Genomic DNA, 16,280 nt, shown 5'->3' with positions numbered 1-16,280 from the left:
GATTGTAAAAATTAATGCCAAAACTCAAATTGTGCATATGAAAGTGAAGATAAGTAGTTTTTAAAAATCTACTTCTGATCATTTACAATATAAATATTCTCCACAGATATGAATGATTGAGGGCTTCATTGCAATAATAATCCAGATATGTACAGTCAGCCTTCCATATCCGTGGACATCCATAGATTCATCCAACCATGAATTCAACCAACCATGGGTAGAAAATTTTTTTAAAATTGAGTCTGGGCCGGCGCTGCGGCTCAATAGGCTAATCCTAGTGCTAGTCCCGGTCAGGGCACCGGATTCTTTCCCGGTTGCCCCTCTTCCCGGCCAGCTCTCTGCTGTGACCCAGGAAGGCAGTGGAGGATGGCCCAAGTGCTTGGGCCATGCACCCCATGGGAGACCAGGACAAGTACCTGGCTCCTGCCTTCGGATCAGCGCAGTGCGCCGGCTGCAGCACGCCAGCCGTGGCGGCCATTGGAGGGTGAAAAGGAAGACCTTTCTCTCTCTGTCTCTCTCTCTCACTATCCACTCTGCCTATCAAAAAAAAAAAAAAAATTGAGTCTGAACTGAACAAGTACAGACTCTTCTTATCATTATTCCCTATACAATATAACAACTATTTGCATAGCTTTTATATTATAGTAAATATTACAAGTAATCTAGAGATGACTGTGTTATACAGGAGGACTGCATAGGTTATATGAAATATTGCATCAGTAAAGAGAAAAGACTTGAGTGTCTACAGATTTTGGTGTCTAAGGGGGTCCTGGATGCAATCTGCATTGCTATTATGGATCAGCAGTATATGTTCAAGAATTTCAAAGCATATTCCTAACAGATTTTCTTAAAACAACAAAGCCACAACTTAGAGAAAAGATCCACATATCAATTCAAAGTTCGTGTTTATTTTTTTTCCTAAATGGGTTTTTAAATTATGAGAATGCCAATTTCTTTTTTTTTAAAGTCTTATTTTATTATTTATTTGAAAGACAGAGTTACAGAGAGAGGTAGAGACAGAGAGAGAGGTCTTCCATCCGTTGGTTCACTCCCCAGATGGCCTCAACAACTGGAGCTGTGCCGATCCGAAGCCAGTTTCTTCCAGGTCTCCCACACGGGTGCAGAACTTGGGCCATCTTCTACTGCTTTCCAGGCCATAGCAGAGAGCTGGATCGGAAGTGGAGCATCCTGGACTAGAACCAGCACCCATATGGGATGCTGGCGCTTCAGGCCAGGGCTTCAACCTGCTGTGCCACAATGCCGGCCTGAGAATGCCAATTTCTAAAATGAACTTATTCTGCAATGATGAGAGCATCTAAAGAAATTGGACACAGGATCTATTTATTTAGACAAATTTTACTGAAAACAAAACATACACTTTTTAGGGAAAAAATATGTTTGTGATTTGCTTTAGCAACTATGAAAACCTGTAAGAAATGAGAAGACTAAAACAAATATAAATGAAAATTATGTAATTTATGCCAAGCAATTACATAATAATGCAAGAAAGAATACGTATTTCTCTGCCTACAAGGCCCTGGGAATCTACAAATACAAATCATACTCATCCTAAAAGTGCTCTCTTGATCTTTCTCCCTGTTCCAGCCTACTCCCAAGCAAAGGTTATCCCTCCCTCTTACAATTCGCATAACCATTTATATGGAATAGCATGAGTATCTTCTACCTGTCGTCTCAGCTTTTCTATTTACTTATAACCTTCTCCCACCTGGACTTATTTTCATCTTTAATTCCTTCAGGATCACCATACATAATCTTACTAATAAAAGCTTCTCATCAATATTTGTCGGACTGCATTAAGAAACTGTCCTTCCTGCCTTTGCCCTTTTTCTATTCTAGAAAACCAAAAGTTGTATCTTTTCCAATCAATTTTTAAAATTCTAACACCAAGTTCATCTGAATGTTTCTCACCAATGGCTACTTGAAGATACTGCAATCATGAACTATTAATTTTTCTCACTAGTCAAGTAACCCTGAGGTCTAAATTTCACATGGATCTAGGTCAAGTGTCTGCTACTGAAACCATTTCAGGGAACTGGTGATTGCTAAAGGAATTATTATCCAATCCACACATTGGGGTCAGCCTCTTTGCTTCTCATCCTACATCCTCTGCTGTTAACTTTTTGATGAGCTCTCTGCCAAAGCATAATTCCCCTAAGGGGTGGGCAGGACCACCACAAAACAGGAGCTGTGGCATGTTAGCTGCTTTCACAGGAAAAAAAATGAAAGTATTTGGTAAAAGAGAAAAATTAAAACCACTATGTAAAGCATGAGGTTTTTGAAACATCTATAGATATTTTTAGCTCATAATACAGAAAATTATAATGATTTAGACAAAATTGAAATTTAGAAATTTATTCTAACAAGTAAAATGTGTTTCCTACACTATTAAAGTAGATAGGAATTTATTCACTCAACAGATACTGCCTTCTGTCTGTGTACATTTTCTTTGCTTAAAGGAAAGATGATGATTGAGTTGAGGAAGAAAGACACATGAGCTTTCAAAGTTAAATATCTAATGATGAAATGAAAGATGCTAGAAGAAAGAACAAAATTTAGCACTTTGATCTCTGTTGTTCTTTATATACTAGTAATTATTTATAAGTAGTATACTATAATAGTCATTAGTAGCTGTGTTGATTAAGCACTATGTGAAGTTTTACTTATAACTACCAATTTGTTTATTTGTTTTTCCCTCAGATAAGCATCAGTTTTTTAGCTCCATTTTATATATCAGGAAACTGAGAGTATATGAGGATACATATAACAGTAGGTGGTAAAGACAGGATTCACACCCAAATCAACCAGATCAAGATCGAAACCCTTGTTATACCTATGTTATAGATAGTTCTTTTCTAAGTTTTGAGTGAAGATGAGCTCACATCGACGGTCAATATTTTATTGTTGATATAGACAACATCTATTAGTATTTATCTCTAGTGAATTTTTAATTCATTTGGAATATTAGTATTTAGCCATAAGAAATATTTTTCTCTTTCTATAGGGTTGTGACACACAGATGCTGTATGACATGTTGCTAAGATTAAAATCTACCATCTATTTACCTGGTGATTTTGTCTGCAAAAAGGTGAGTGCACGCTGTTTTCAAATGCATTTAATTAGTTCAAACATGGGTCAAGAGTATAGCTGAAATAAAATTTGTCCATAGTATGGAATAACTGATATACAGTATACAGTTTTATAAAACAATAATGTGCTCTCAGAGTCCAAATTGAAACAAGACAGCACAGATTTTATTACATATATTATAGAAGTATGCATGGACTGAAAAGCTGCTTTATATACATATAAATTATCAATCATTACACCTCATTATTCCAAACATTTAAAGTAGAGGGAAAAGTTTCTGAAGTGGTAAGTGATTCTGCCTTTTGTGGATCATTTTTTTTATTTAGTAAATATAAATTTCCAAAGTACAGTTTATGGATTACAATGGCTCCCCCCCCATAACTTCCCTCCCACCCACAATCCTCCCATCTCCTGCTCCCTCTCGCATTCCATTCACATCAAGATTCATTTTCAATTATCTTTATATACAGAAGATCAATTTAGTATATATTAAGTAAAGATTTCATCAGTTTGCACCCTTTTGTGGATCATTAGCAAACTATCAGTAACCTCCACTTTGCTTACCCAGTTAGTGGATAATTGATGCCACATTTTTAAAAGCTTGTATGTATTTTATGACTGTAAGGACAATATATTTCCATTGTTTTTAAAATGGAAAAACACATAAAACACAAATATTTAACCATACAGAAATAACCTATCTTTTCATACAGATTGATTGATAGAATGATAAAGCTTATTTAATAAAATTAACATCATACCCAACATATGCTTTGAGACTTATTTTGTCATATAACATTATATCATATGAACATTTTACATTTCATCAAGTAATCTAGAACCTAACTTTTTTTTAAAAGATTGTATCTATTTGAGAGGTAGAGTCACAGACAGAGAGAGGGAAAGACAGAGAGAAAGATCCTCCATCCTTTAGTCCACAACGCAAATGGCAGCAGTGGCCAGGGCTGGGCCAATCCGAAGCCTGGAGACAGGAGCTTTTTCTGGGTCTCCCTTATTGTGCAGGTGCCCAAGCACTTGGGTTATCTTCCACTGCTTTCTAAGGCCACCAGCAGAGAGCTGGGTCAGAAGACAAGCAGGTGGGACACAAACCATTGCCTACACAGGATGCCATTGCTGCAGGTGGAACCTCAGCCCACTATACCACAGCACCAGTTCCATACAACTTGATTTTAAGTTGTGTAATATTCCATTCCATAGATATAATCAATTTCTGAATGTTAGTATGAAGAAAACTAAAATAAACATCCCCTTGGATAAATAATTTTTGCACATCTCTGGTCACTCACATATAAACGGAAAGAAGGAATGATGACCCTAAGTCTTATATTTTAGGAGATTAAATAAATAGTGAAGTCAATAGTGAAAATAAAAAATAGAGAAAGGTGAGCAGTTCAAAGAAATGGGAGATGATCCAAGACCTTAGGAGGTCACAAGCAAGTGAGGATGAGGAGTTTTCTTATTTCTTTCCTAAATAACCTGTTAACAGCTAGTTAACATTAGTTAGTTAGTTAGCATGAACTGTTGTAAGCCATAAAGTAGGCATTTGTGCCTCCTTTGTGTGTACTGGCAAGTGCTCCTTAAGAAAAACATGTCTGAGCTATCTTGGAAAATGAATTGGAACTAAGTGAGAGAAGAAAATAGGTACTCTGGAATGTGAAAAGAACTAGCATGAGCTAAGGCAGAGAGAAAAGAACTGTGTATGCAGGGAGAATGAAGCATAAGACAAATGTTAGTGATTTTATTATTTTTTATTTAACAAAACTCAAATATTCCTTAGTGTTACAGGCCAGGCACTGTGCTGGGTCCTGAGGGCCGGGGGGAGGGAGTTGTTTTTGACCTCCAGGGGCTTAAAGACTATTGTCTTAAGACTCAATTTTACAGTATACATCAGAATCTCTTGAATATAGAAATTTATGCTCCACCCCTAGTGATTCAATTGGTCTGGATAAAGCCCACATACCAGTATTTTTTGAGTTCCCGTGTGATTCTAAAATGCAGCCAGTAGCTCCATGTTAGAGAGAAGCAATAAACAAATGAAATGGAATAAATACACAACTCTAAAATGTGCTACATTTTTAAAGGTGAAATAGAAGTTACGAGGAGAATTTGTAGTGGCAAAGGCACTTAATTTAGATTTGAGGTTGGAGAGGGGGGAGGTTGTCATGTTGTCAGACATGACCTTTCCAAAATCTACAGAGAAATAGTTCTTTAGTTTTAAAAAAAAAAAAAAAGTGGAAAGGAAAGCATTTTTTATGAAGAGCTAGAGCCACACACCAAGCGACAAGACTGAGTTTGGCATATTCAAGGAATAGAACTGAGTGGCTGAGATAATGGTGAAAATAAAGTCAAATGGTGTATGAGGTCATTCAAGACCTCGGGTACCAGGTGCAGAGGTAACAATTGGCCTAATGAGAGAAAATGGAACTGGAAGGAAGTGTTTGAAAACTGGAATATAATGGAAGCTGACTTCAAGAGAAGCTCAAGAAAAGGTAAGAGAAATAGAGCCACAGCTGTAACTTTGAAGAATACCAGTGTTTATGGAGGAGGTCAAGGCAGAAGAATCAGAGAGGGCAACCGAGAGGGAGCTGTCAGGGATAAAGGCGAAAAATGGAGGAAAGGTGGTGATGTCGCAGAAACCAAGAACATACAATCCCACACCAATTAGCCTAAGTTAGAATAGACAGATTGGTAATATGAAATAATTTTCATCAAAATGGGAAACACAAGCCACTACACAATTTAAAGACATCTTTGAGTCAGTGGGGCATTGGAATGACATTGCCTGACTGTACCAAATGGCCTTTCAAATTGTTCCAATAGGAGCAGGGATGGAAAATTAGGGTAAATCATAGAAATTTTAGCACTCATGCCCCTGAGCAGTGCAAATTTGCTTAACAAAGTGTGAAATGCAGAGTAGAAGCTGCCTTCTCATTTCTAATTTCTTCTTCATGTCACATTCATCACTGAACAACAAAATCACATCAGTGAGCACAAATGAAGGAAAAAAGCAATAAATAAGGGAGGGTCAGAAATGAAAAGACAGTAGAGAAGGGATCACATTCCTTTGCTTTTATTTTTAAGAAGAAACTAGCATGATAGTAGAAGAAAGGCTGTTACTTGACTAGATTTTAGGGAACTGAGTTTAGCTTAGTTTTTGTTTATCATTCCCACAAAAACGTTGCAGGAAAGGAGAGGGGAAAACACGATCAATTCGACCATACCTAAATATTTGAAGAAATGACAGGATTAGGAATAGATTTGCGGACCTTCCTACTACTCAGGGTGGTTCTTAAACCAACTGGGTGAGCATCTTAGATGGCTTCAAAGAATATCTGGGATTTCCTCAGGATGCTCCATGGTAATGTTGGAATCACCTAGAGATCTTGTTAGAACACAGATTTCCGAAACCTCATTCCCAGAGATTCTGATTAATATTCTGATTAATGTTCCTGCATCAAGACCAGAGGATTTGTGCCTCTAAACAAGCTCCTGGATGATGACGCCACTGTTGACCCTACAACCACACGTTGAGTAACTCTGCTCTTTTTGCTGGGGTACATTTTGAAAGTCACAGTGCTCCAAGTAGCCTTGCAAATAGCCTCCTACACATGAACCCTGAAATGTTGAAACGCCTTCCCACTAAGGGTTACCTCACTCTCCAGGAAGCTCTTATATTTCCAGCTTTCTCCAAATCCGGACAAACACCAAGAGAAAGAGGTTGGTCTGATCTTATTTTGCACATGCTGTCAGCCCTTACTCACTGAGGAATGTCTACCTCATTGGAATGCTAATTAAACTTGCGGGAAAGGCTTAAATTAGCCTAGAAATATGCACAAAATAGTGGAAGTTTTGGTTCATTGATTATGCCAGATCTCCTTGGAAAATTATTGAAATGATCATTAAGAAATAATTAAAAGTGCTGAACTATATTTAAGTACCCATTATGTACTTCTACCTCCAGTCAGTTGTAATACTGCCTTTGAAAAATCATTCCAGTTCCTTGAGTATTACTTCATGCAAAGAATAAGGAATATGATTCTTTCTTCCTCATTACTTCCTGAAGTATCTCTTGGAAAACTGATTTTCAGAGACCCTGTCTCATATTTCAAATCTTCCATAGCATATATATTGATTTGACATTGGAGTCATTATTGTATATGATCTATCTTTGTATATTATAGGGTCAGGTGACATAAGCATTGGCAGTTCTATTGCTGCCTCCTACCAGCATTGTAACTTTGCTCGAGACACCTAACTTTTTAAGCCTCTACTACAAAAACTATTTAAATAAGAATAATAACACCTTCCCCATTTCTGTAAGAATTAATTGAAATTAATATTTACAAAATGCTTTGCAATTATAAAGTAGCATGTTCTGACAGAACAAATACAGGAATTAAAACAAAGAGCTGTGTAAATGTTAGACATTATGAATTTCAAAAGTTCTGTGCAAAGGCAAAATATTGTTATGAGCACTGATATTATGTCAATAACTATAAGATTCATCTACATTGAATTTCTGCTTTGATCTATACTTGAGTACAAATATATGCTTAACATTCTTGAACAATGCAAAAAATAAAACATATTTCTTGCCTTGCTCTGTTAGAAGTTGTGGGTCCATGGCTGAAGAGCCCATGAGAGTATTTCAGGCATGGAAAGCCAAGACACTCTGGCAAAAAAAAAAAAAACACAACTAAATGAAAGATCTCTGTGAGATCCCAGTAGAAAGAACGGGCCATCAAAGAAGGAGGTACCTTTCTCTGAAGGGAGGAGAGAACTTCCACTTTGACTATGACCTTGTCTAAATAAGATCGAAGTCGGCGAACTCAAGAGGCTTCCATAGCCTTGGTAACTCATGACTAGAGCCTAGGGAGATTACTGACGCCATAAACAAGAGTGTCAATTTGTTAAGTCAACAACAGAAGTCACTGTGCACTTACTCCTCATGTAGGATCTCTGTTCTTAATGTGTTGTTCAATGTGAAGTAATGCTATAACTAGTATTCAAACAGTATTTTACACTTTATGTTCTGTGTGGTTGCAAACTGATGAAGAAATCTTTACTTAACATATACTAAATTGATCTTCTGTATATAAAGATAATTGAAAATGAATCTCGGCTGGCGCCGCGGCTCACTAGGCTAATCCTCCGTCTGTGGCGCCGGCACCCCGGGTTCTAGTCCTGGTTGGGGTGCCGGATTCTGTCCTGGTTGCTCCTCTTCCAGTCCAGCTCTCTGCTGTGGCCCAGGAGTGCAGTGGAGGATGGCCTAAGTCCTTGGGCCCTGCACCCACATGGGAGACCAGGAGGAAGCACCTGGCTCCTGGCTTCAGATCAGTGCAATACGCCAGCCGCAGCAGCCATTGGAGGGTGAACCAACGGCAAAAGGAAGACCTTTCTCTGTCTCTCTCTCTCACTGTCCACTCTTCCTGTCAAAAAATAAAATAAAATAAAATAAAATAAAAAAGAAAGAAAGAAAATGAATCTTGATGTGAATGGAATGGAAGAGGGAGCGGGAGATGGGAGGGGTGCGGGTGGGAGGGGAGTTATGGGGGAGAAAAAGCCATTGTAATCCATAAACTGTACTTTGGAAATTTATATTTACTAAATAAAAGTTTAAAAAAATCTTAATATAAAAAAATAAAATAAATATATATATATAAAAAAAAGTTGTGGGTCCAAGGCTTCCCTTTGCTTTCAGTTACCAAGCCATGGCAGATAGCCTAGTCAGCTGAACCAATTTGTGTCTTACTTGTTTGTGGGGTGTTTGTACTGTAAATTGGAGACATAGTGCTTACTCTACCTTCATCATAAAGGAAATGGGAAGATAAAGGAGATTTTAATTTACCAGATGTGAACTAACTAGAATTTGACATCTTTAAATTCAACTTGATGATTAGAATATGCCTGATGTTTAGGAAAACAACCAAAGAGATTGAGGTATTTTAAAACTTCTGAGAAAACAGTTAAATCATGTTTTCCTCATTTGTGAGTGGGGGTCCACCATATATCAAGCCTGCGCTTAGCACTGGAACACAGTTGACATTATCTCAGGCAACTCAAAGCATAAATGGCAATCAATACAGTTTAATCTTTAGTTGATTTTAGTGTATTCTAACCTTCAAAAGTATGATTAACAAGGCTATTTTCTTAACTCAAATAAACCAGTCCTCTCCTAAGCCAAGTAAATAAATTTATTGCATTGATGCTATTTCTTTTCTTTTTTTTCTTTTTTTTTTTTTTGATAGGCAGAGTTAGTGAGAGAGAGAGACAGAGAGAAAGGTCTTCCGTCCATTGGTTCACCCCCCCAATTGGCTGCTACGGCTGGAGCTGCACCGATCCTAAGCCAGGAGCCAGGTGCTTCCTCCTGGTCTCCCATGTGTGTGCAGGGCCCAAGCACTTGGGCCATCCTCCACTGCCTTCCCGGGCCACAGCAGAGAGCTGGACTGGAAGAGGAGCAACCAGGACAGAATCTGGCGCCCCAACCGGGACTAGAACCCAGGGTACTGGAGCCATAGGCGGAGGATTAGCCAAGTGAGCCACGGTGCCGGCCTTGATGCTATTTCTTAAAATAGCTGTCTTAGTCCATTTTCTGTTGCTATAACTAAATACCACAGACTGGGCAGCTTTTAAAGAATAGAGGTCTATTTAGCTCATGGTATGAGACTTGCAAAGCCCTAGTGCATGGTGGTGGCATCTGCTCAGCATCTGGTGAGGGCCTTCTTCAGCCATAACATGGTGAAGGACCTCACAACACCAGATAGAGCAAGCTTTCTGGGGTTTGTTTTCATAGCAAAGTCACTCTCTTATGACAACCCATTAACACTATAACCCATTAACCTGCCAACCCATGATTGGATTAATCTATTCGTGAGGGTAGAGCCCTCAGGACCCAAGTATCTCCCAAAGGGTTGACCTCCAGATACCATTAACACATGAATTTGGGAATTAAGATTTCAACACATGAAATTTTGGGGATACATTCACATGACAGCAATAGCTCAGGGTGGTCAAGACCTTGATCATACAAACATGTGAGTAATGTGATCCAGATACCTTGTCTAGTATTATGCTAAGTGGCCTACTTACATTGTATAACCTTTCATGATCTATGTGCCAACTAGGTCTCTTGTATGATACATTTAGTCTTTTTGGAAGTTGAGTAAGAAAGGATTCCAAGGATCTCAAGATCACCTACTAGTTTGATGATTTGCACTAAGGATTCACACAATTCAATATAAAGTTATATTTGTGGCTTAATATTTACTACAATAAAGGATATAACACAGGAATAACAAGTAAAAGTTATACGTGGAGAAAGGCTAAAGAAATCAGTCACAGGCTTCCCCATGCCTGCTTCTGTAAGGTCACATAGATGTATTTTTCTTTCTAGCAGGACTTGCATATGTAAGCCAATTACCTTCATCCTGGGAAGCCTATCAGAGTCTGGAGTCTAGAGATCTTAAATGGAACTAATCATGTAGCCACATAACCAGCCATTGTTTAGATTCCAAACTAGGTATTAGGCATACATCATACATTTTTGTACTAACATCAAACAATGTTGACAGCCTGGTACATGCTGCCACACTGCCACAGATATATACAATAACATCATTAATCAAACTATGTGAATATTCCAGAAGTTTAATTCTTGGGGCTTCAATATGGGTCATTTCCTTGGCTCTAAGAATCCCCAAAGTTAAGAAAGAACTGAGTAGACTTTTTATAGTAATACAAACTAAAAATAATAAGGGTGGGGCCAGCACCGTGGTGCAGTAGGTTAATCCTCCACCCACCATATGGATGCCAGTTCTAGTCTCAGCTGCTCCTCTTCCAATCCAGCTCTCTACTGTGGCCTGGGAAAGCAGTGGAAGATGGCCCAAGTGGTTGGGCCCCTGCAACCGCATGGGAGACTGGGAAGAAGCACCTGGGTCCTGACTTTGGATCAGCGCAGCTCTGGCTGTTGTGGTCATTGGGGAGTGAACCAATGGAAGGAAGACCTTTCCCTCTGTCTCTCCCTCTCACTGTCTGTAACGCTACCTCTCAAATAAATAAATAAATAAATATTTTTTAAAAATAATAAGGGGAAAAAAAGAACTGAATAGAACAGCCTGCTGCACTAATACTTCCTCTCAATATGGAATAAGATCAATAGTTTAAAGGTTTCATATGCTCCAGTTCCCAAAAGCAGACTTCACTGGCAAAGGAGAAGAATAAAATTGATCTCTTAATGGATGCAGCCCACATTCTTTGGATACATCAAGCACTTTCTTCAGAGTACAACATGGTCATCAAAGCTAAGTTTTATCATGCATACCACCAATTAATCTTCTGTCTTTGCCCACTACTGGAGCAACATGATGATGGAAATATCTTCATGTGTCCAGTAAGAGCACAAACAGTGCTCAGATGTTGGCTGTATCTTCTTTCTAAGCATTTTCTTTCACACCATATGTCTAACCCATGAGTGTAACTGCTCACGTCTTAAGGTAATTATTTTTACATTGATGTTCCTTGATGCCTTCTGTTATAGTTACTCCTTTAGAAGATTTTTTTTATTTCTTAATTTGGGGGTTAATTATCAAGAATAAAGTGGTTACTATTTCTTCTTTGTATTTGGCATATAGGGAGAAATTGGCAAGGAAATGTATGTCATCAAGCATGGAGAAGTACAAGTCCTTGGAGGCTCAGATGATGCTCAAGTTCTGGTTACTCTGAAAGCTGGGGCAGTGTTTGGAGAAATCAGGTATCTGAAAAACACCTCATAAATATTGAAGTCTATCATTTGTCATAAACAAAAATCTTAGATAGATCATAAGATAAATAAAGCCAAGCCCCTGCTCAAATTTATCAAAGGTTTTAATATGTTGGTAAAATAAGAATGTTTACATTTTTATTCATTCCTGCCTAAAAGAACTGAGGAAAGAAATTTAGTCATTCAACAATTTAATCCCAGGATTCAGGCCAGTGCTTAGCATAAGGCAGATGGTCAATATATGTTGAACGGCTATGCACATGAATGAGTAAATGGTGAGAGAAGAGGTTGGGAGAGATAGCTATTGTCAGGTTATTGGAAGATTTGACTGGCAGGCTAACAATGGGGTTTCCAGTAGGCTTGCCAGATGGTCATCAGTGTGGGACCAAATTTCCTGGAGTTAATTCCTAGTTTCATCACTTACTAGTTTTTCTCCCCTGTTATTTGACTCTTCTATTCCTCCATTCTATAATCTTAATAATTAGACTGATAATAGACCCATAGGGTTATAAATTATTTAATTCATTAAAAGCACTTAGAATATTGTTCAGCATTTATTAAGAATTCATTAGCTATTAACTCCTAATGGCCAGGACTTTATCCTAGAACAAGGAGTTCTCAAGAGTGAGAAAATTTAAGCATTTTGTGGACTAAAGATTTCTATATGCGTTACTGCATTTAAACTTATTCACCATTCATCTAATAGATATTCATTGAATGCCTAATACATGCTAGATTATCAATTGTTGCTTTGTACTCTGGGAACATCATGTAAGAAGAATAGACAGATACCAACCCTCACATAGATTACCATATATTGGGGAGGGGATTGAAAAAATAAATAATTTAACAAAACAAATTCACACTGTGATAATTACTACTATTATTAGAAAGTGGTAGAGAAAGCTACTGTAGATATAATGGTTAGGAATAATCTCTCTGGACAGGTAATATTTGGCCTGAGAGTTGAAAGAGTAAATGGAACAACCACTCAGAAATGGAAGAAGGGCCTGTCAGAGATTGAGCAGTTGTGTGCAGGCCTTGTGATAAAGTAAGCTTGTCTGGTCAAAGGGTAGGAAGGTCTGGAGGGCTGGAGTACAGTGAATGAGGACACTAAGGACATGAGACCAAAGAGGAGAGCAAGGGTCAGGGTATGCATTGTCATTTGGTCATGGTAATGAATTTGAGTTTTATGCAAATAGGAATGGATACCAATAGGATTTAGGTTTAAAAATATCGCACAACTTGAACTGGAATTTCAAAAGATCATTCCAACAGCTATATGGAAAATAAAATAGTAGACGCAAAGTGGAGACAAATCAAAAGTTGGAAGTCAGTTGCATTGAAAGATGATTCAAGTAAAAGATGATGATATCATGAACTAGGATGATGACTCTTAAGGTAGAGTACAGTGTCAGCCATATTTACTATATATTCATTTAATAATTAAGGAAATTACAAATCCAAGCTGCCAAATAACTTTCTGATGGTCAGGTAGCTGGTAAGTGATAAGAACATTCAAACAGGAATCTTTATGGATCAGTGTCCAGTGATTTTTCTACCACACCACAAGTGAAAGTCATTCACCAAACTTTAACTTCCAGAGATAGGGATCATTTCAAGTGACTTTGTATTAACATGATCAGGGTTTCCTTGAAAAGTTGAGGCATGGTAATTCTCTACTGACAATGTGACTTCTCTTTATTCTTTACTTGTTTAACAGCTGGGTGGGCATTCCTGTGTGGGTCCTGCTCTGCAGCAATGATGGAAACACTTCTCAGAATGTCTAATACCTGAGTTATTTGGCTATTTCTTGGTACTTCCTTACTGGGAACCCTTGCCAAAATGATTTAATATTTTCAGGACATAATAGTTTCTGTAATCTTCAAAGTCATAAAACATACAACAGTCTAATCTGAGACACTGAAATTTATTAGCTGACTTCTCCCAAAGGTTGACTACTCCCTGAAGAATAAAGCTTTATAAATACAAGTATGTTAATTTCTGATATTATCCTCGAAGGAGGAAATAGCCTAGGAATAGAAACCAGGTGCTGCTGAGTTGTAACTGAAAGTAATCCTAGATTCCTGAGCGCAGCTTCGCAAATAAATATCTTATTACCATTTGGTTTCTAAGACCAAATTGAAACCAGTAGACCAAACTCTAAACTTGCCTAAGCAAAAGGGAGCTTTTTGCCTTGATTCTTATCTTGGCTGTGGTTGAGGGAAACGGGGACGCATCTGCCTCTCCGCAGACACACACTGGCTTCACAGCCCCACAGCTGTCCTATGCCGCTGGAGCTCTCATCATGTATTCCAGAAATGGAGGCATGCCTGCCAAGCATCCACACACTGGAAAGATTGGGTAATAGTGTTTACTACTCGGAAATGCTGTGACCTTTGCTAAAAGGAGCTAAATCCAGCTCTACCATGCAGCTTTTTTAAAGCGTGTTCTTTTTTCTTAAGAAAAAATAAGATAGAACACATTTGAGGGCTTTCAAGGACATTATATATTAATCCAAAAGAGCAAAGCCATGACTACAATATAGATTTATAGCTTTTCATGGAGAAAACTCAAACCACATTTCCAATTAACATCTGAAGAGTATAAACACCCCGGTTTTTAAAAAAGTTTTATTTATCTATATTTATTTGAAAGGCAGAGCAACAGAGACAGGAAGAACGGGTTCTTCCATCTGCTGGTTCAAGCCCCATATGCCTCAATCAGCCAGGGCTGGATCAGACCAAAGCTGGAAGGACAGAATTCAATCCTGGTCTTCCACAGAGGTGGCAGGGACACAGGAATGTGAACTAGCATCTAATGCCTCCCAAGAAGCTGGATCAGAAGCAGAAGATCTAGGTCATAGACGAGGCACTAGATATGGGATGGAGATGACTCAAACATTGTTTGAATCATCATGCCAAACATCTGAACATAACTTTTTTTTTAAAAAAAGAGAGACCCACTGCTTGCTGAGGAGGTCCTCATGTTGCTTCTGACCCCTTTATTTTTCTTACATGTACATTTAATGCCAATCTATTGACCAAAAGTATTTAATCACTTCCTATTTGCTCATGCATCTGTTAAAATATCATTTTCCTTGAAACACATCTGAATTTTTGCTTTTCATTATTGCTATTTAGATGCATATTAGAATATGATTACCTATGGGTTTTACCTATCTTTAAGATCCTTTTACCTGGAAAATTCTTGCTCACCCTTTAAGACCCAATTCAAATGTTACCTCTTTAAGGCCATCTCTTGCCACTCACAAAATAAATAGTAGCTCTGTGCTCTATGCCCCCAGAGCATTTCATTCATACCTTTATTATAGTAATTACTACTGATTTATAATTCATTTGCTCAGATAGGTCTATCCAACAGACTGATTCATTAAAATATAAGAACTAGAATACCCCATCTTCAAATCACCAACAACTACATAAAAGTTATACAATAAGTGATGATTTTTCTTTGCCTCTTACCTCCATTAACAATTTTCAAGGGCAGGTATTCAGCCTAGTGATTAACATGCCAATTCAGTCACCCACGTCTCACACTGAAATATGTGGGTTCTGTTTCTGGCTTTGGCTCCTTACTCCAGCTTGTTGCTAATGGAGACCCTGGAAGGCAGCAGTAACTGGCTCAAGTTACTGAGTTACTGTCACCCACATGGGAGACCTAGACTATGTCCGTGGCTCCCAACTTTGGCCTTGGCCTAACCCCAGCTGTTGCAGGTATTTGTGTAGTGAACCAATGAGGGAGGGAGGGAGATCTCCCTCCCTCCCTCCCTCCCTCCCTCTCCCTTTCTCTCTCTGTCTCTCCAACTCCTCATCTCTCTGTCTCACTCTCTTGCTCTCTCTGCCTCTCAGATTAGGGGGAAAAAAACTACAGAATCTATTCAGCAATTTTTAATTAATCAAATAGCTGACTGTGATAAAGTAAAAACAAAAGAAAATTTTTTTCAGGACGCCTTACAATAAAACATGAAGTGCCTCAATGAAGTCCATACATTGCTCTTTTGCCAAGCCCAGTGCTAGCCATGGGGATACAAAGGTGAACAACAAACAACTGCTTCCCTCAAGGGACTCACAAACAAGAAAGATAAGTAAAGAGAAGACTTCAACACCAGGGAATTGAAAGTATAGATTGCATCCAAGACCATATGCACAGGATGCTATGGAGCACAACAGTTCACAAGGATGATGGTGCCCTTGGATATGGCAATTACTTGAAGTTATCAGAGAACCAAAGACAGAACCTTAAGTGCTGCTCAAATGATATGGGAGGCAATGATGTGTACATACCAGTCAGGCCTGGTAGCCCCTATAGTGGGACATGTGAATGACTATTTACGTGATGTATATAGTGGAATGAAAGACGGCCCCAAAAG

General features: G+C 38.4%; 1 protein-coding gene across 2 annotated transcripts in view; it reads left to right on the top strand.

Moving 5' to 3' along the window:
• CNGB3 (cyclic nucleotide gated channel subunit beta 3) overlaps positions 1–16,280 on the top strand; it is a 171,681-nt gene that overhangs the window by 138,645 nt on the left and 16,756 nt on the right. For both annotated transcript variants that reach the window (XM_002710676.5, XM_051844602.2), the window contains exons 14-15: positions 3,023–3,106; positions 11,760–11,878. In XM_002710676.5, the coding sequence (XP_002710722.3) occupies positions 3,023–3,106; positions 11,760–11,878 (203 nt within the window). The remainder of the gene's footprint in view (positions 1–3,022; positions 3,107–11,759; positions 11,879–16,280) is intronic.

This window comes from Oryctolagus cuniculus, chromosome 6 (genome assembly GCF_964237555.1).
Source record: "Oryctolagus cuniculus chromosome 6, mOryCun1.1, whole genome shotgun sequence".
Classification (NCBI taxonomy): Eukaryota; Metazoa; Chordata; class Mammalia; order Lagomorpha; family Leporidae; genus Oryctolagus; species Oryctolagus cuniculus.
This window is presented reverse-complemented; position numbering and strand designations above follow the sequence as displayed.